Below are 20,061 nucleotides of genomic sequence, written 5' to 3'. Positions count from 1 at the left end.
AAGTAGCTGGGACTACAAGTGTGCAACCATGCCAGCTGTATATACTTTTTCTTTTCTTTATTTCTTTTTTTAATAAGCCCTTTTTAAAACATGATATGTATATACTTTTTCTATCTCATGAGATGAGTGAAAGAGATGAAGAAAAGGGAAAGATTCTGTGTGGCCAGACTTTGTTATTTCACTTACCCTTAACTTCACCTTGATCATGGTTTCAGACTCTCGGAAGGCTGTCTGTTTACAGATCAATAGACCTGACAGCAGTGCTGTGGGAAAGGCTCTGTTAGAAGCAGCGTGGGAGAGCAGGAGGTATTAGAGAAGAGAAGCCTATGCTATGGTTGAAAAAGACATGAATAATGGTAATTTTAAAAAGACAAACCACTGCTGGGTGCAGTGGCTCACACCTGTGATCTCAGCACTTTGGGAAGCCAAGATGGGAGGATTGCTTGAGGTTGGGAGGTCAGGGTTGCAGTGAGCTACATTAGTGCCACTGTACTCCAGTCTGGATGGGTGACAAAGTGAGACTCTGTCTCAAAAAAAAAAATAATAATAATAATAAGGGCAATTGACTTTACCGCACTCTTTACTCACTGTCTTCATCTAGCCTATCATCAACACTATGCATGCTTTGCTTTGGGCTTTCTCTCTTTTTTAAGCATGAATTCCAAAATCTTAGGTAAATAATGCCCTGCTCTGGGCTTCAGATCCTGCATTTGTAAAATGAAAAGGTTGATGTTCTTGATGAAATTCAATGTGGTAAGAACACCAAATTGAAAAGGGGAGGGGGCTCCTTGAACCTCAGAGTCAAATGCTTCCCAAAGGGAGAACCAGCCACCCAAGTAGCACCTGTTCTTCCTGCCCCTGAATCCTGAGGAGATAGAGAGAGGGGAGCAAACTCAAATCTGCCCTAGGGAACTTCCAGGTTGATGCAGAAAACAAGATACTCTGAACCCAGACTTAGGCACTGGGGCAGGTAGACACTGAACTTGGATAAGGTGGGAATGGTCTAGGCTGGGGGAGGGAGCTCAGCTCAGTCAACGTGGAGCCACAGCCCTTGAGTCATGGAAAATTACTGAGGGCAAGATAAAGAGGAGACAGTTGCATTAAAAAGAAAGGATTCCCTGGAACACTTTGTGGTTTTTCTATGAGAAGTTGGATGTAATCTGAGTAATGTGATAGGTAATGTGTCAAATAGTGATAGGTGTCAAATATCAAGTGCCTATTATAGAACAGGCACAGGGATATAACAAGAAAGAGATGATCTCTCCCTTTATGGAGCCAGCATTGTAGCAATCTGATCTCACTTCATCTTTTCAACCCCTTAAGCAAGTTGTTAGTATCCCAATTTTAGAAATGAGGAAACAAGTCTCAAAAGAGATTGGTAAGTGGCAGAACAATTATTGAAACCCAGGTGTCCTGCCTCTGAATCCTAACCTCAGGCCACTCCCTTTACAATGTTCCTGATAAGCCTCTCTGACATCTGTGCCTCCCCACTTGCTGCTGATCCTCTCTCAGAAGCAAAAGAGTTTAGGAGTGGAAACACATTTTGCTCAGGCTTCCTCCTCTAAAAAGCTGGGAGTAAAGATCTGGTGACTGGTAAACACAACAGGGATGAAACATTCTGTTTGGTCTATTTTCCAATTCCTACTCAAACTCAGCATGAGGCTGAATTTAAGCTGGCTTAATTGTGTTTTTACAGTATGATACATCTTCACGTTTCAAACTACAGTACTGCTTTCACCATCTGTTCGTGTCTTCTCTGTGGCAAACTTCTTAGATCTCCCCTGAGAAAGGGCATTGTTTACCACTGCTTTGTTGATCTTTTTCTCTGTTGACTTTTACTTAGCCTATATCCCAAAGGGGTTTAATTCACCAAATATTTACAGAAAAACTCTTTTGTCTGAGGAACTGGGCTGGACCCAGAAGGGAATCTAGAGATAAGAGACATTCTTGCCTGCCAGAAGCTTGCAATCTAGAAATTGTGGGTAATTAGTAGTTCCTTAGGCAAGTGGTAAGAGAGCTTTCTAGCTGAGAAATGCCAGCAAGAGCAAGGCATGGAGTCTAGAAGTGCTTTTAGACATAATAGTGAGAAATGCTGTTAAGCTGGAGCACAGGGAGTAGTGGCAGAAAAGACTGGAAAAAGTATATTAGGGCCATATAAGGAAAGCCTACTTTAGCATATATCCTAAAGATTTCTTATGTGACCACAACAAAATTATATCTATGAAAAAGTTTTAGTAAAATTCCATAATACCATCTGATATCCAGGCCCTATTCCAATTACCCCAGTTGTTATAAATGACTATGGGGAAAGGTGATAGTGAAGAACTATAGCTACCAAACATGTATGCAATGATTTTTTTAAAGCTTTATCCAGTCCCTCTCCATCTACAGAAAAGTTAAAAGAATAGGTCAATGAACACTAGAATATTTTCCACCCAGGTTCACATTTACTTTCTTGTCCTTGTTCTTGCTCATTCCAAATATCTGTATTTTAACTTTGCAGCTGCCAGGCCAGGCAAATTGGGGCACAATCCTCAGGGCAGGACTTTAGGGATTGGCATTCTTTCAACAAACATCTATTGAACATCTGTACATCCTGTTTCCTCAAGGATCTCTCAGTCAAGAAAGAACACCTATAACATAGTATAAGTGACACATGGACCTGTGCAGCAGCTTATGGCAACAAATGACTTTGGCCCCAGAACACTGGGATATGTTTCAGGGTGATAATACTATAAGCCTTTTACTTCCAGAGTTAAAGGTGGGGAGGTTCCCTCAATAGCCCCACACCCTCCACCTCCAAGCCTTTTAGGATTGGGGAGATTGGTCTGTCCCAGTCTTCCCCTATACTGACTCTAGACTGAGTTTTCTCTTTTCTCTCATTTCTGCCACCTTCACCTAAGAAGAACCAAGCCATGGGCAGAGGAAGGGAGGGGTAGCAGAAAGGAAGTAAGAGCTGCACTTGCCACTAAACAAGGTGGTTTTGCAACTTTCTGGTTGAGGACAGTGTTTTGTTTGGGGGAGAGGGTGGAGCCAGGGAGGATGGCAGACTGTATACCAGGGCTGGGTGATGAGTGAGGTGGATAGAGTTAGAGACAAACACAAACAGATAAGGCCAAACCGAAAAGGAAATACAGGCATTTACAGGCAAGGGAGCCAAACTAGACATAATGATAGTGGGTATGCTCTTTGTAAGGCAGCACTGAGAAAACAGTTTACATGTATAATATCATTAAACCTTAACAACTCCAGGAGATAAATGTTATCCTAATGGGGGAAACCAAGCTCTGTAAACTGAGTCTCAAGAGTTTAAGTGACTTGCCCAAAGGCTTATAGTCAGTAAGTGGAAGGACCAAAATGGGAGCCCATATCTGTCTGACTCCAGAGTGCTTGATCTTAACCACTACAGAAAGAGCTCCAGGAGTGAGAGACACTTACTCTCAGGATTAACAATGGAGGTTCTTGGATCAGAGTCTCTACACAGAACCTGCCACACTCCCCACATCTGGGCACTCTTGCATGGGATTCAAAGCCTTTCATAATGAGACTCCAGTCTCACTTTTCTAGCCTCGTTCCCCGCAACTCCCCCAAACACTCCAAACCAGCCATGCTGGCCATCTCATGAAGCTGCATGCTCCCATGACTTTGCTGATGCTGTTGTCTTTGCCTGAAATCCTCTTTCCACTCTTTGTACTCTATTACAATCTACCAAATCCTACTTCAAGGCCCCATCCATTCATCCCCTCCTATAGCGTCAGTCTCACTCCCCTTTCTGTTAAAATTATTAAGTGTTTATTTGCTGGATAATGAGAAATCTAAGTGAGCAAAGAAAGTACCCAATCCTTAAGGAGCTTACAATTTAGAAGGAGACATACACAAATAAATACAAATAATAAAACAATATTAATATATACAAGGTATAGAAATTGCAAGCACTTAGGAGGAAGTGATTAACTTGATGGGATGAAGTGGATGTGGTTAAGTGTCACAAAGAATATAGAGTATGAACTAGACTTTTTAGATATTTACCTGTCAGGCAAGGTGGGGAAAGGTATTCTAGAAAGAGAGACCAGCATCTATGGCAAGCAACAGTGTAGCTTATTCAGGAAACTAAAATAGTGTCAAGGAGGGAAACTTGCATGGAGGAAGAGTAATGTGAGCTGAGGCTTAATGAAGGGTCACATCATTGGCACCTGTATGCATGTTAACTTTTGACCTATTACTTATAGATACATACTGGGCATTTAATAAACATTTGTTGAAGAGATGAATGGGAAACAATTAGAAGGTTTTAAGCAGCAGCATGGTAGACCTGTTGCAGCAGGCCAGGTGAGAAACAATGAGGGCCTAGACTATGGCTATTGCAGTGAGACCAGAGAGCACAGGATGATTTCCAGAGATGGATATGGTAAGGGATTTGATGAGGAGGGTGAAGGAGAAGTGATTGAAGGTAACTCCTGAGTTTCTAACTTGGGCCTGAGGGGATAGTGGTACTTCCTTCCAAGATGGGGGTTACAGGAAGAAGACTCAGGGCTTTCTTACTACATGTAATTACTTGTTTATGAGTGAATGGCCCCTATGAGAACGGAGGCTGGGTCTTATTCATCACCATGTCTTTTGCACTAGTACTGAGATTAGTATGATGGTTGGCTCTCAGCTTTTCTAGTTAAGAGGAAATAGACTTGGATAGCATTCAGTGTCTAGCTGAGTTAGAAGTGTATTATATCAGGGCCTCAAAAAGTTTTCCACAAGGATCCTCATGAGAGAAGAGTCCCCTGGCCACCTCTCTAACTTGATCTACTAAAGGAATCTGTGGCCATGGCTAGAAGAGAGTCTCTAAAGTGAAAAATGTGTTCGAGGCTCATGTTTTATTTTTAGAAGCCATGCACATTTTACATTCTTCTCAATCTTTGTTTTATTTTTATTTATTTATTTATTTTGAGACAGAGTCTCCCTCTGTTGTCCAGGATGGAGTACAGTGGTGCAATCATAGCTCACTGCAACCTCAAACTCCTGGGCTCAAGCAATCCTCCTGCCTCAGCCTCCCTAGTAGCTGGGTGAACCACCATGCCTGGCCTTAATCCTTGTTTTGATATACTGCTTTCCTCCTTCCCCCTAAAAAAAAACAAAAAACAATTTAAGTTTACAATGACAGGCCAGGCATGGTGGTTCATGCCTGTAATCTGTAATCCCAACATTTTGGGAGGCCTAGGCAGGAGGATTGCTTGAGGCCAGGAGTTTGAGAGCAGCCCGGGCAACATAGCAAGACCTCATCTCTACAAAAAAATTAAAAATTGGCTGAGTGTGGTGGTGCACGCCTGTAGTCCTTGCTACTAGAAAGACTGAGGCAGGAAGATTGCTTGAGCTCAGGAGTTCAAGGCTGCAGTGAGCTAAGATCGCACCACTGAACTTCATCCTGGGCAACGGAGAGAGACCCTATCTCAAAAAAAAAAAAAAGTAACGACATTCCAGGAAGATATACCTTATTTATTATGAGCTTTATATATAGGGCCCACTACTACATACCCCCAGAGCTACCCCCACTTTGAGAAGAACCACAAAACATGATTTTTTTTTTCAATAATGTGTTATATTCATAATTCTGTTGGGCTGATGACTACAGCCTTTTAGTTGCCTCTGAGACTTGAGTGAAGCCAGGATCATATAAGGCCAACAGATAAGAGACTTGACTATAACCTTATGGGCTTTTTTGTCTTATATCTCCAGGTACTGCAGAAATTGGGAAAAACTGTAGAAACCAAAGATGAGCGATTTGAACAAAGTGCCAGCAACTTCTGCCAACAACAGGTAATCTGGAGGGTGGGGAAGGGAAGCTTGGAGGAAGAAAGGAGACATGAGGGTTGAATGGCAGAAGAACAGCAGGTTCTGCAAAGCGGCAAATGTCCCTACCAGCCCATCCTCCCCACAAGGGATAAGGGCCCCAGGGTGACTCACTGCTTATCCTTCCCCTGGGAACCAGAGAAACTTACCTTTCCAGTTCCTGCTGACCCTGGGATTTACGGGACAGGGGAAGCTTCTTTTCTTCTAGTGGCTCCCCTCAAGACTGCCAAGGTACAGTTGCATCACCAGGTCCTTAGACAACATCAAAGTGAGCCTCTTGCCACCTTCATTTTTGGCTTATTCACCTCCCCAGAATACCTGTCTGCCACCCTGCAGCTCTTCTCAACTCAATAGCCCCATGCTTTCTTCGTAGTCTCTTTGTTCCCTACATCTACCCCACCTAAGCCCTTTGTTCTAAAATACCTCCATCTTTACCTGTCATTTCTACCAACAAACTTCTTGTTCTCACCATTCCTTCTATTTCAACTAGGTATTATGGGTAATTTCATGTAGAAAATTTATATTAAGAAGTAGATAATAAAGGTTTAACCACCATGGGATATTTGACTTTCCATCTGTCGTGTGCAAGGCATTGTGCTCAATGCTTCACATGCATCCCCTCTTTACAATAGAAGGGAGTTATTAACTTAAATGAATATCCAGTTGCAATGTAATTCTGACACTACCCAGAGTTACGTCAGATTGCACAGGTTAAAGCCATAGTCTCCCACAAGACTGCCCTCCCTTTATACACTAGCTCTGGGTTCCCAGGATACTGTACTTCTGACCAATTAGCTACAAATTTGGGAGTTCCTACTACTTACTTAGGTTTGATAATTCACTAGAATGACTCCCAGAACTCAGGAAAGTGCTCTACCTACAATCACAATTTTATTATAAAAGATATAAATTGGGACCAGCCAAATGAAGAGACCCATAAGGTGAGGTCTGGAAGGGTCCCAAACACAAAGCTTCTGTGTCTTCAGGACATGTTGTCCTCTCAGTTATGCTGATGTAGGATTACTCAGGTGAGCTTCAGGTGTCCAGAGTTGTTATTGCAATTTCTTTACATATTGAATCATTGGCTATGTGATCAAACTCAATCTCTCACTCTTTTGCCCTCTCTAGGAGGTCAGGTTGATATCACCTGTCCCAGAGCCTCAATCCTCTATTACAGGGTTCATCTTTCCAGCCTGCCAGCCACCATCCTGAGTCATTTGTTTAGTGTAAACTCAGGTATGGTCTGAGGGGCCCACCTTGAATAATGAAGACACAGGATTTAGAGGTTACTTATCAGGAACCAGGGACAAAGACAACACAAATTCTCTTTTTTATTTATTTATTTATTTATTTTGAGACAGAGTCTCATTCTGTTGCCGGGGCTAGAGTGCCGTGGTGTCAGCCTAGCTCACAGCAACTTCAAACTCCTGGGCTTAAGCAATCCTCCTGCCTCAGCCTTCTGAGTAGCTGGGACTACAGGCATGTGCCACCATGCCCGGCTAATTTTTTTTTTCTATATATATTTTTAGCTGTCCAGGTCATTTCTTTCTATTTTTAGTAGAGACGGGGTCTCACTCTTGCTCAGGCTGGTCTTGAACTCCTGACCTCGAGTGATCCTCCCACCTTAGCCTCCCAGAGTGCTAGGATTACAGGCATGAGCTACCATGCTGGCCAAATTCTTTTTTTCTTTTTGGGACAAGGTCGCCTGGGCTAGAGTGAAATGGTGTCATCGTAGCTCACTGCAACCTCAAACTCCTGGGCTTTAGCAATTCTCTTGCCTCAGTCTCCTGAGTAGCCGGGACTATAGGCATGCACCACCAGGCCTGGCTAATTTTTTCTAGTTTTTGGTAGAGACGGGGGTCTTGATGTTGCTAGGGCTGGTCTTGAACTCCTGACCTCAAGCAGTCCTCTTGCCTCAGCCTCCCACAGTGCTAGGATTACAGGCATGAGCCACTGTACCTGGCCTACAAATTCTTTATTATACAATATCAGTTAGATTACATGGAAAATCATTTTAAAAATTATGTTAAAAGGATATTAGCTATCATCTAATTCAGTAGTTGATTATATAACAGAATCATTTGGGAACTATTTAAAAATGCAAGGTCTCTGGGAGTAGGACCTGGGAATCTTATTTTTAAACTTTTTTATTGGAAAATTTTAAATATGTACAAAGGTAGAGAAACTTGTATAATGAATCCACATGTACCCATCATTCAGCTTCCATAACTTATCAATTCATGGCAATCTTGTTTCATCTATGTTCCCACCCACTTTTTCCTATCCTTGATTATTATGAAGCAAATTCCAGATGTCATAATCACTCAACCTAAATAACAAACGAAAAGAGGCTCTCTAAAAGAAAAACATATTGGTGGATGTCTTTTTCGGCCTCCACCCATCTGCATCTGGTCAAATAAACAGCATTTTGCTACACATGAAGCTTCATGTGTCTCCCTCTCAGCTCTGGACCTAACATTTGGTGCCGAAACCTGGGAGGGCACATTAGGTGGACATGACCTCTGAGACTCTAGCAGGCAAGGCTTATAACTCGGGAAGCAGTAGGCAGTGGCAGCTCGTCCTGGGCTTATTCCGGAATCCTGCCTTCCTCTGAGTCCCTGGGTTATCGGTAAGGTTTCCACAGATCTTTCCTGAATATATATTAAAAAAAAAGCATAAACATATTTATTCAGGAATAGAGCATTGCAATAGGAATACGTGTGCCATGGTAAACTATGCATATTCTGGAAGACAAAGGTTTTTAAAGGAAAAAATGTGACAAGGATTACATGATTGTTTTGGAGTAATTAGTCTTAGCTACAAAGATCAATAACAAGGGTGATTCTAATCCAAGGTTGGACAGGCAGTTGCTGGGCAAATGTCCTTGCAAAAGAATTTATCGTATAAGGTTGTGATAACCTTTGTGCAAGATTGTGGTTTTTGCAGTCATTTGTGATAATTTTTGTTATCAGACATATAAGCATGAGAACCCTCTCTTCATGGCCTTCCCTAGTTCTATTTGTTAGGGTTTTTTTGTTTTTTTTTTAACACTAGTGACTCCATTTTGATTCTGATAATTTCCACACATCCATAAAAATTTCATTATCCATCTCTAAAGGTAAGGACTCTTTGAAAATGTAACCACAATACCATTGTCCCACCTAAAAATGTTTTTCTGTAAAACATTTACTCATAGGCTGGGTGAGGTGGCTCACACCTGTAATCCTAGCACTCTGGGAGGCCAAGGTGGGAGGATTGCTCGAGGTCAGGAGTTCAAGAGCAGCCTAAGCAAGAGTGAGACTCCATCTTTACTAAAAATAGAAAAAAATTAGCCAGACAACTAAAAATATATAGAAAAAGTCAGCTGGGCATGGTGGCGCCTGCCTGTAGTACCAGCTACTTGGGAGGCTGAGGCAGAAGGATTGCTTGAGCCCAGGAGTTTGAGGTTGCTGTGAGCTAGGCTGACGCCATAGCACTCTAGCCTGGGCAACAGAGTGAGACTCTATCTCCAAAGGAAAAAAAAAACATTTACTCATGACAACTAATCAGAAAGTACATCAAGAAAAAAGAAAAAAAAACTAACTTAAAAAACAATAATGATTTCACATCTTCCTAAGCTACAACCACTGCTCTTTGCTGTGTGTTGTGTATGACGTCTAAATATATCTATAATAAATAAATGTGAGGTTTACAAAAGTGAGATTATATTCCATGTATATGGTTTTGCAACTTGCCTTTTTCACTTAACAATATAATACAAATATCTTTTCAGATACTTCAGATTAAATGTTCCATTAAAATGTAAGTTTTAGTGCTATCTAAAAAAATTAGCATCATGCTTTAGTATTACAAATTGTCTGGTCAGTGTTCAAATTCCCCTTTTGTGTCATCATTTTTTTTTACAGTTTTCTTAAGTCAGCAACTCATTGACATGTTTAAGTCTATTAGATTAAAGGTTAAATCTCTTAATCTATAGATTTCTAATCGTTCCCTTCTTACATCTTATATTTGTTGATGATACCAGGTTGTTTGTCCTGCAGTTTCCCAGTCTGTATTATGCTGATTGAATCCCCCTGGTGTTGTTCAACATGTTCCTCTGTCGCCTGTATTTTCTGTAATTGATTGATTTTTGAGGCTTGGTGAGATTCAGGTGTTGTTTGTTTTAGTAACAAGAATACTTCATAGATGTTATTGTATTTTTCTATCAGGAGGCACATAATATCTGGTTGTCTCCTTTGTTTTGTAATATTAACAGCCACAGGTGATCATTGACTATGGAATCTGTGTTTTATATTACACTTTCTAGGTAATTATGATATAACAGCTAGTCTGAGAACAGCATTAGGCAACCACTGATCTAGTCCAATTCCTTTGAGGGGAAATAGGGTCTGACTGAGAGGGCAGTAATTTAATCAAGGTAATACAGCATGTCAGTTGCAGAGCTAAGAGTCAAACTTAAACTCTGTGCTTCTTTCACTGTACTTCACAAGGAGGCCTCCCTGGGCCTCTTCTCAATTCTAATTACTGTTCTACTTCCAACTCCAACATGAAAAGAAGTATCAATAAGCTGACACTCACTTTTTTTTCCTTTTCTTTGTTTTTTTGTTTTTTTGTTTTCTTGTTTCTGCCCACAGGACTGTTGACACCTACTTTGAAAGGTTTCTGACTTTGGCCCATTCTGTCCTTCAGTCCTCTCTCTGAGAGCAGATGTGTGAGCAGAAAGTGTAAGAGATGAAGGAAGGGCCAGAAAAAGAATGAAAAGATCAGATGGGAAAATTCCCTTAGAATTCCCTGTGTAAGCCCACTATCTAAGCATCACTTGAGGAGAGAAAATAATAATATATTTGAGAAATGAAATGGAGTTAGGTTGAGAATAAGGAAAAACTTCCTGACTGAGAAAATGATACTCCTATAATAACTACTGATTGAACATGATTTTGAAATTCTCCTCTTGGCAAGTTCATGGAACAAACATTTCGTGAGTGTCTGCCCAATGTTGGCACCGTGCTATTAATAGATGCTGGAACTTCACTGTGAATAAGAGAACATGCCTGCCCTCAAGGCTGTCACAGTTTAAGGAGGAAGACAGTGGCCATACAGTCATGTCTGAGGCTGGACCTGGGGTGGCAAAGACGAACGGGAGGAAAAGGGACAAGGTCAAGGAGATTGAAAGTGAAGTGTTCCAGAAGTTGAACTGGTTGGTCATGTGCCGTGTCCCTCACCCACAGTCACCTTGTAGGTAAACTTTTTATTAATAGCTTTTCCTGTCAGTCCCAAACTTCCCAGCCTGATTTCAAAGCCTTGCCACTTGCCTAGACTCCTGATCAAATTTCCATGGATAATTTTTCTTTGAGGCTCTTGCCTGCTTCACCCTTTCCTTTTCTTCAAAACATATTACATAAGAAGAATGGTTTTCCTCAAGCAGCACTTTAATCTCTTATTTCTGATAGTGACAGCTGTTTCTGCTTCCAATTCATTGCCTTTAAAATCAAATCTAATAATCTAGCTTCATCTTTCCTTCCTGGATCTCCATTAGGCCAAGGACTTTAAACACTTGCTCAGGGTTTGGTCATGCTACATACACTTGTTTTGTTGATCACCTGAGTCTATTTTTCTCCAACAAGTAGAGAACCTCAGGACAAGAACCTTCTCTATCCTCAGTATCCAGTCTCTTAGGACCCAGGTCTGTCAACCTGACTGCTTAGGACAAGCTTCCAGAGTGAGTGGTTCATTAACTGAGGGTTGGGACTGTTTGTATAGGGAGTAGGAAGAACTGACTCAGACTCTTTATTGCAATGCAAAGAATTTGGCAAGGATTCAGAGATCAGAAGTGATAAAATTATAAGATTTAGAACTAGCAATGGCCTTACCCAGCATTTACAGATGAGGAAACTAAAGCCAGAGAAGTAAAATAGCTTGCTAGTTGGTGGTAGAGCCAAGTTTCTTAACTCTCAGACCAGTGAGAACCTAAGACTGTGAGAGTCACATATGTCAGGAAAGGAGAAGATGCTGGGATTATTCAGCCTGGAGACATTTCAGGGGAGGATGGACAGGTAAGAGAAATAAAATGACACCCAGTGCTGTCCCATCTTCCCCCTACCATCCCCCACACTCAAATACCACCTCCACACACACACCCATGCTTCATCTTCTTGAAGGAAAGGGCAAGAGCATGAAAGAGAACTTTGTGACTAAGGCTTGATTCTAAAGTACAAATGGAGATGGGCTTTTTTGAGGTGCAGTGGAGAGCAGACGTATTCACATTTTCTGAACTATGATATAAATAATACCCTTAGTTTTAAATAGCGTACAATCATCGTAGCCTTGATTATTATACTGATCTAATTTTTCAGGCCATGTGATATCTAATAGGAAAAAATTAAGAGTTTCATTTATAGAAATTACATAAGCTAGTTTAACAGTTTTTATTACTCAAATATTTTTGACATAAAATTTTTATGGTGAAGAGAAAAGTTGAGTTCATGTTGTTTTCTTTCAAAAAAGAATTTGAAAGCCTTGTTAAATTTTTATAATTCCCTAAACTTTTTCGAAGCTCTTTGAAACTTTGATTATCACATTTTCAAACTTTTGAACTTACCTGCCTTATCCATGTTTAAAAGATATTATGTACATTTAACATCTTTGGCTATCTAAACTTTTTTCTGTGAGTGGAAAAGCAAGGAGGAAGTGAGACATCCTTCTTGGTAAGTGCTGAGTGTTTCTGAATTTTGTTAACTAACTAAATCTGTCTCTATTATGCTATTGTGAGCGCTTTCTCACGGTCACTAGTGACCTCCAACTACCAAGTCCAGTGAGTTTTTACTGCATTCTAACCTCTCTGTAGATCTGACCCTTGTTCATTTCTCTAATGTCTCTTGATCCTCATTTGCTATAACAATATGCAATCCCAGTTCTCCCACCTCCCTGACAGTTCCTTTGACTCCTTTGAGACTATTCCTGTGTCCTCATGTCCTGTCAACCTGGCATTTTAGCCCCTTAAGGGGGGGACTTTTAAGCTGAAGTATGGTCAAGAGTTTGGAGGAACTTAGAAGTGAGCTCTGGAGGCAAGAAGATGGATGAAATAATTAGTCCAGTTTTCTTTGTGTGTTTGGTCAAGTAGACCTTGATTTTCTGTTGCTAAAATTAAATAATAGTGATCTTTTCCCAAAGATTTCTACAGGAAAAAAGTTTTAAGTCATGAGATAGAATTTTCCGAATTTTCCTTTTTTTCTCCTATAAATTTTTTATACTTTTGGTATGCTTAATAGCTTATCAAGTAATGAATACAGCAAATGACAAGTGAACAAGTTCACAACACCTGTTTTAAGGTGTACTGAATAATGCACCTCAGCTTTCACGTATTCCATCACCTGAACTAACCTGTGGCCTGGCCCTTAATGTGGTCTACCTCTCTCAGCCCAGTCCCACGCTCCTGAAGTCAGATTCCAAAATGTCAACCGTCTGGCCTTAAACTTCCTTCCCACCCAATTCTTAGAAACTGGAATTCACACATAGGGAGAAGACCAAAATGGGAAGAGGATTTAAACATCACCATAAGGAACAATTAAGGAAACCTATGACAAAGACGACTTGGTGAAGGGCGCGTGAAAGTTGTTTTCAAGCATGTGTGAAAGAGAAATTGGATTTACCCTGTGGTTACGGAAGGCCAGCCTAAGACTGGTGTGCAGATGTTCTAACGGAGCTATTTAAAAATTAAGCAGTGTTGTCTGAGACAAGAGGTTGTGGGTTCTGGGTTTCTGGAAGTATTTAAGAAGCAGGCTAAGTGGACATTTGTCAAAGTTACAGTAAAAGCAGTTCATCTATCAGGTTGAGATTTGAATTTCTAACTTTAAATGATACCTTCTTCTCCTCCTCTTTTTTAGAGGGAGGAGGAAACCTAGTCTGTACCTGGGAGTTTCTAGCCTAGAAATGAGAATTCAGACACAGGAGCAAAGACAGAAGCAGAGATAGGTAGAACTACATACAGATGAAGACGCTGGGGTTGGAACAGGAGGAGAGTGAGTAATGAGGCTCCTGGGGGAGAAGTGGAAAGCAGGTGACTGATGGAGGGAAAGGGCGAAGTGAGGCAAGGCAGAGAAGGATGTCAGGGAGAAGATAAGTGTCTGTGTGAGGGTTCAGAGGAGGAAGAGGCCCTGGTGTCTGCAGAAAATGGTAGTGGTTTATCTGCCCAAAGAGGAGGGTGTAAGCCAGAGGATCACATAGACCATGTCACATGGAGGACACTTAAATTTCAACAGAGGAACTTGGGTATAGGCTCTTGTTCACTGGCCAGGAGAACAGACAGAAGAAAGAAGACATGCCAATGCAATGGGAGCTCTAGCAATCCCCCATCTTAAAAATTCACACAAAAGAGACAACCTACAACTTGTTGATAAAGAGAATAAAGGCTAATTTATAACAATTGTGATATTTGAAGAAATTTCAGATGTGATCTCTGCTTTTAACCTGCTTTTTGACTTTGATCTTTGGAGCATGTTTTGAATGTATCTCTAGTCACCAAAGGTATTTTTCCCTTTCAGGCAGAAGGCCACAAGCTATACAAGGACCTGAAGAACTTCCTTAGTGCAGTCAAAGGTGGGTATTACAGCACAGGAGAATCCAGAGGGCATTTATGCAGTTCCTAAGAGGTCTGGGGGTGGGGGAAAAAACATACCGAGGTTTTTTATCACTTGTCTGTCTTTGACTCCTGGGACTTTGGGAGCCAAGGAAGAGTGACTTTTCCTATCCCCACCCCATCCAGCTTCACTCACTAATGACCTAAATCTGAGTTTGTCCTTCTGAATTGGACCCACTGATTTGTCACCCATGTGATTATACCCAACTACTTGTGGGGAAACTTTATGGTAAGACTGGATTCTTTCCTTTCAGTGATGCATGAAAGTTCAAAGAGAGTGTCAGAAACCCTCCAGGAGATCTACAGCAGTGAGTGGGATGGTCATGAGGAGCTGAAGGCCATCGTAGGGGTAAGGGTGGCTTGGGCTTCACAACTTTTCAGCACTTACTCCTGTTCTCATCCCCATCTCAGCTTAGCTTCCCTATCCAAGAACATAGTAAAACAAAGGAGCCAGTTCACATTGTCCATTTATATTGCCTCAGTCACTGGGTGGTAAGAAGAAACTGCAACTGTCAAGGTAAAAACAAATTTTCCCTAATCCGTGGATTCCTCTGGTTTTGACCTTCTTCCCCTCTTTAAGACCTTATGGAAGTTTTACCTCCTGAAGATTAGTTGTTTTTGGAAACTAACTTCATGCAGTTATTTACTCCCAAACTTCCCTGTCCTCTAAGCTCTAGAGTCCAAGGCTTTGACCATATGTTCCTGTTCTTAATCCCTGAAAGTTTGTCCAGTCTCCTGCAGGGGCTATTTCTTTTCTTCCTTTGACTCTTCCCCAGAATCCAACGTAATACTATCAATATCATGCTCCCTGGAAAGCAGTTGTTGTTAAGAAGTGAAGCCTTCACCAGCCTCTGCCTTTATCCCACAGAATAATGATCTCCTTTGGGAAGACTATGAAGAGAAGCTGGCTGACCAGGCTGTGAGGACCATGGAAAACTATGTAGCCCAGTTCAGCGAGATTAAGGTACTTGATGTATGGAATCAAGGCTGGGTTGTAGATGGCCCATCCAGGTTAGAGAACATATTGAGTTAAACTCTCCAAGTAGAGTTAGAGCTTATGGTTAGGAATGAAGTTGGGTAAGTTGCGAGAAGGATTAAAACTGCATGTTAGACAAGAGGTTAGGATGGAGGGTTAGAGGTAGTATGAGGTTATATTTAAATTTAGATTTCAGTGAGCTGGATTTGGGCTGGTTTTGAATTAGATCCAAGGCAAGGCATCCCTTTTAGCTGGGGAGACACAGCTAATGGCACCAAAGATGTTTATTGTATAAAAGAGGAAACTTGGAGGAGTGATAATAGTTATCTTCAAATACTTGACAGTGTGGTGAAAGAGGAATTCTACCTGTTTTAAACTGTTCCAGAAGCAGAATTAGATTCATTTATTCATTCAACTAATATTTATTAAATACTGACTTTGTCAGGTATTGTGCTAATTTTAGATTAAGAGGAAGAAATTAAAGGGAGGCCGACTTAATTTTCTAATAGTTAAAAGCCTTCCAAAAATGAAACGAAATACACGCTGAGATAGTGAGTTGTTTATTCTCTGTTCAAGCAGAAGTTTGACTACCTCTTATGTTAGATATCGTAGGGAAGTTTCATGTATTATATAGAAGATAATTGCTAAGATCTTTTCAAATTCCATGATTGAGAGAATGAGACAGGCCAATGACATCGTTTGCTTCTCCCTGGTATAATTTGTAGTTTGGATAAGATTGAGTAGACTTTCTTTCAGTGCTTATAATAATTTACTGTTTTTATTGCACTTTGGCTTTCTCAAAGCAGTTTATATTCAGCATTTGATCTTTAAAAGAGCACTTGTATAGGGCAGATCAAGCTACTGAGGCTCCAAAAGAGATGTGCTTTGCCATTGGCCATAACGCTAATGAATGGCAGATTTGGAACTAAGACTCAAAACTCAAGACTTTCAATTTAGTAGGATTTTCAAGGCCATTTTTCCAGGAGACTGAACCAACTTATAATGGGTTCACAGGAAATATTAAAATTTAATATAAGTTTCCACATGCTCTGTAGGATTGCCCCTTACTCTGTCTCCCCCTGAGAATCCCCATTCTTCCCAGATAGCAAAGGAGATCCCTTGGGCACAAAACCTTGTTAGAAAGTATAATTTGATAATAGGACCCAGGAATCTTGCCTCTCTGCTTGGTACTCTGTTACCTACATCCTGGCCACTGCAAAGTGAGTATCCACACCCTTTCTCATCACCATGGGTTAGGAGAGAATCTCCAAGCGGGGTCGGAAACTTGTGGACTATGACAGTGCTCGACACCACCTGGAGGCGCTGCAGAATGCCAAGAAGAAAGATGAAGCCAAGATTGCCAAGGTAAAAAAATAAAAAATAAAACCTGGTAAAACCTTCCTGTTCTTTCTCTCCCCATATGCAGTTGGCTAAGCCAAGATGGATATAGGAAATGATAAATTCTGCATCCAGTGTCCTGAAGGAAATTCTTTTTCTTCTGACACTGAAGCTGTAAGGATAGTCAGAGTCTTGAGACCGGGGAACATATGGGTCTGGGGAAAGAGAGGTGTGGCTCCAATTAAGCCTAGTCCCTGATGCCACAGTGGCTCATACCTGTAATCCTGGCACTTTGGGAGGCTGAGGTGAGAGGATTGCTTGAGCTCAGGAGTATAAGACAAGCCTGAGCAAGAGTGAGACCCTGTCTCTACTAAACATGGAAAAATTAGCTGGGCATGGTGGTGCACGCCTGTAGTCCCAGCTATTCAGGAGGCTGAGGCAGGAGGATCACTGGAGCCCAGGAGTTTGAGGTTGCAGTGAGCTACAATGACACCGCTGCACTCCTACCCAGGGTGACAGAGTGAGACTCTGTCGTGAAAAAAAAAAAAAAATACCTAGTCTCTGAAAAAATGCACAGGATAATGGAGGCAGCCTTATCCTTGGGTTCAGGATTGAGGAGGATTGTCTTATCTCTTTACAACCTAGGCAGAGGAAGAGTTCAACAAAGCCCAGATTGTGTTTGAAGATCTGAACCAGGAACTACTGGAGGAGCTGCCTGTTCTTTATAATAGGTAATGATTAAGATTCCAGAAAGGGCTGGCTTCCTGGCAGCCCAAATATGTCACCTCATGAAAAGAGCCCTGGTTCAAGAGTGGGATATAGCTTCCCCTGCCACTAACTTGCTCTGTGATACTAAGCAAGCTACTTTATCTCTCTAGACCCTAGTTTCTTCATCTACAACACAGACATAACCATCCTTGCCCTGCCAGCTTTTCTGGGTTTGAAGACAAGATGCTTCTTGGGTAGGAAAGATCTTGGCAAGTAAAGTGCTGCCATGATGCACACTAGGAGTATCTGCTTTCAAGCTCAAATGTGTATTGTTTTAAACAAGCTTGGTTTATAAACATGTAGATTTACATAGACAATAAACCATGGGATGATTATTTGCATTAATGAAGGTACCTTTGCTTCACAGTAGATAAAAGTGCTTTAGACTTAAATTTTCCTACTGGAAAAGAAATCTGAGAGAAACTCCTTTTGTATCCTATTTTATTCTCATTGTACAAGATATGCTTTAATATAGTTAATTGTAGTCAGAGTATTTTGTGTTGTGACTTAATATTAGTCCATGTATGATGGAGCCTTTTTAATGGCTACATGTGTTATAAAACATTAATTATGTGACTCCTAATTTAAATAGAATTAAAATTTAATATAGTTTCTTTAAATGTAAACTTCCTTGATTCATTTACAGAAGAATTTCATTAATGTACATAAAGGCACAGACATCCTGTACTGCATAAGGAGAAAGAATAACTTCTTATTATAACAATTATAATTATATGGCTTTATACAGTCCTTTAAAAAAAATTCTTCAAAGCACTTTCAAGTCTACTTTAGTACCTCAAGAGCCCAAATCATATAACTTTGTGAAACTGTTAAACTTTGGTGTCAGCCTGAGCTGGTATTGTCTTCCCTGGCCTTCCTGCCCCTAAGAGTCAGGTGCGCTCCTGGCCCAGCTCTGATGAATCCAGATCCCAGAACATCCTGAGTCTAGGTTGTGGGATGCCTTTCTCTGAGGAGCCTTGGTTGTAGCTGGTTTTGGCTTAAGGTCTTACTTTGCATTTCAAAGAACTCCTTTACCATCACTTACCTCTCTGTGTTTTGCTTTCTAATAGTCGTATTGGCTGTTATGTGACCATCTTCCAAAACATTTCCAACTTGAGGGATGTCTTCTACAGGGAAATGAGCAAGGTGAGAAACATCTGGCCAATTGAGACTGCTAGGTGTGTTTCTCTAATAAATATGAAGGTAGCCCTGATTTATATAATTTCTTGAAATATCCATATGGCACCACAGATTTTGATTTTTATCTCACGATGAAATAATAGTACTTGATTGACTGTGTTAAACTATATTAAAGCACATATATGCACTACCAGAGAGCCCTTTCCATCTCCCTTAGCAACTGAATAAGTGCATCTAACCTTGGGCTTCACCATGAATAAAGGAGGTTAGGCCTGTGGAAGGTACAATTGAAATGGGGAACCAACTTGTGAAATCTCTGTCTATTGTTGCTGGAAAGCAGGAAGGTCAGTGTTTAAGCACAAGCCGGTTTCTCAGGTCGTTGGTCTTGAATAGGACCAATCCTGTCAGTGATAGACAGCCATATAACATAACCTTATGGGGTCTTTTCTAATTCCTGGATTCCAAGATTCTTTTTTGCTACAATATTAATTATATTCACACAGCCACACATATTACTCTTCATAGTTTCTTTGGCTATGGTATGATTTACCTAGTTAGTATTAAAATGAGTTTTGAGTTTTCATTCCCTGGATCACCTGAGAGAAGCTAGAACCTCAAATCAAACACCAGTTATGGACCCTGCCTTGAGAGAGCTGCCAGTCTGATGGAAGAGACAAGGAAGAAGGGGTGGTGGGACAGGACTCTGGACATTAGTGCTAGAGAGATGAGGAGGAATCACAGATCAGAGTTGAAAGGGTGAGCTTTTATTTTGAGAAGCTGTCTGAAGGAGAGGGGAGAAGGGATATGCCAGTTTCAGGTTCCCATTTGGCTAGCATCCCTTTCTCTCTTGCTGACTCTAGCTGAATAACGATCTCTACGAGGTGATGAGCAAACTGGAGAAGCAACATTCCAACAAAGTCTTTGTGGTGAAGGGACTATCAAGGTGAGCAACTTCTGAGACTCTCTTCTGCTTTACTTGTCCTTTATGTGAAAGTATTCAGCATCCTCATCTGCACACATATAATACTCTTTTGCATGTTTTTAAACTTTACATAAATGTATTTATACTGTATGTATTCTTCTGCAATCCATAATCCTGACCTTTCCCTTATGTTCATGTGCATCATGTTTGTTGTTTGTATTATGCCCCATAGAAATTATTTCTTTTCCTTAAATATTTCAGACATAACTGAAGGTATAAAGAATAATACAACAGGCCGAGTGTGGTGGCTCACGCCTGTAATCCTAGCACTCTGGGAGGCCGAGGCAGATGGATCGCTCGAGGTCAGGAGTTCGAAACCAGCCTGAGCAAGAGCGAGACCCCGTCTCTACTAAAAATAGAAAGAAATAATTTGGACAGCTA

The 20,061-nt window shown here is 41.0% G+C and overlaps 1 protein-coding gene across 1 annotated transcript in view; it reads left to right on the top strand.

The window, feature by feature from the left end:
• Positions 1-20,061, top strand: part of BIN2 (bridging integrator 2) — a 32,378-nt gene that overhangs the window by 1,735 nt on the left and 10,582 nt on the right. The window contains exons 2-9 of the mRNA XM_069490176.1: positions 5,728-5,808; positions 14,382-14,436; positions 14,731-14,825; positions 15,345-15,440; positions 16,710-16,817; positions 17,436-17,521; positions 18,629-18,704; positions 19,559-19,641. Coding sequence (XP_069346277.1) covers positions 5,728-5,808; positions 14,382-14,436; positions 14,731-14,825; positions 15,345-15,440; positions 16,710-16,817; positions 17,436-17,521; positions 18,629-18,704; positions 19,559-19,641 — 680 coding nt within the window. The remainder of the gene's footprint in view (positions 1-5,727; positions 5,809-14,381; positions 14,437-14,730; positions 14,826-15,344; positions 15,441-16,709; positions 16,818-17,435; positions 17,522-18,628; positions 18,705-19,558; positions 19,642-20,061) is intronic.

The sequence above is a fragment of the Eulemur rufifrons genome, chromosome 16, assembly GCF_041146395.1.
Source record: "Eulemur rufifrons isolate Redbay chromosome 16, OSU_ERuf_1, whole genome shotgun sequence".
In the NCBI taxonomy this organism is placed as follows: Eukaryota; Metazoa; Chordata; class Mammalia; order Primates; family Lemuridae; genus Eulemur; species Eulemur rufifrons.
Note: the sequence above shows the minus strand (reverse complement) of the source record. Positions and strands in the feature narration are given on the sequence as shown.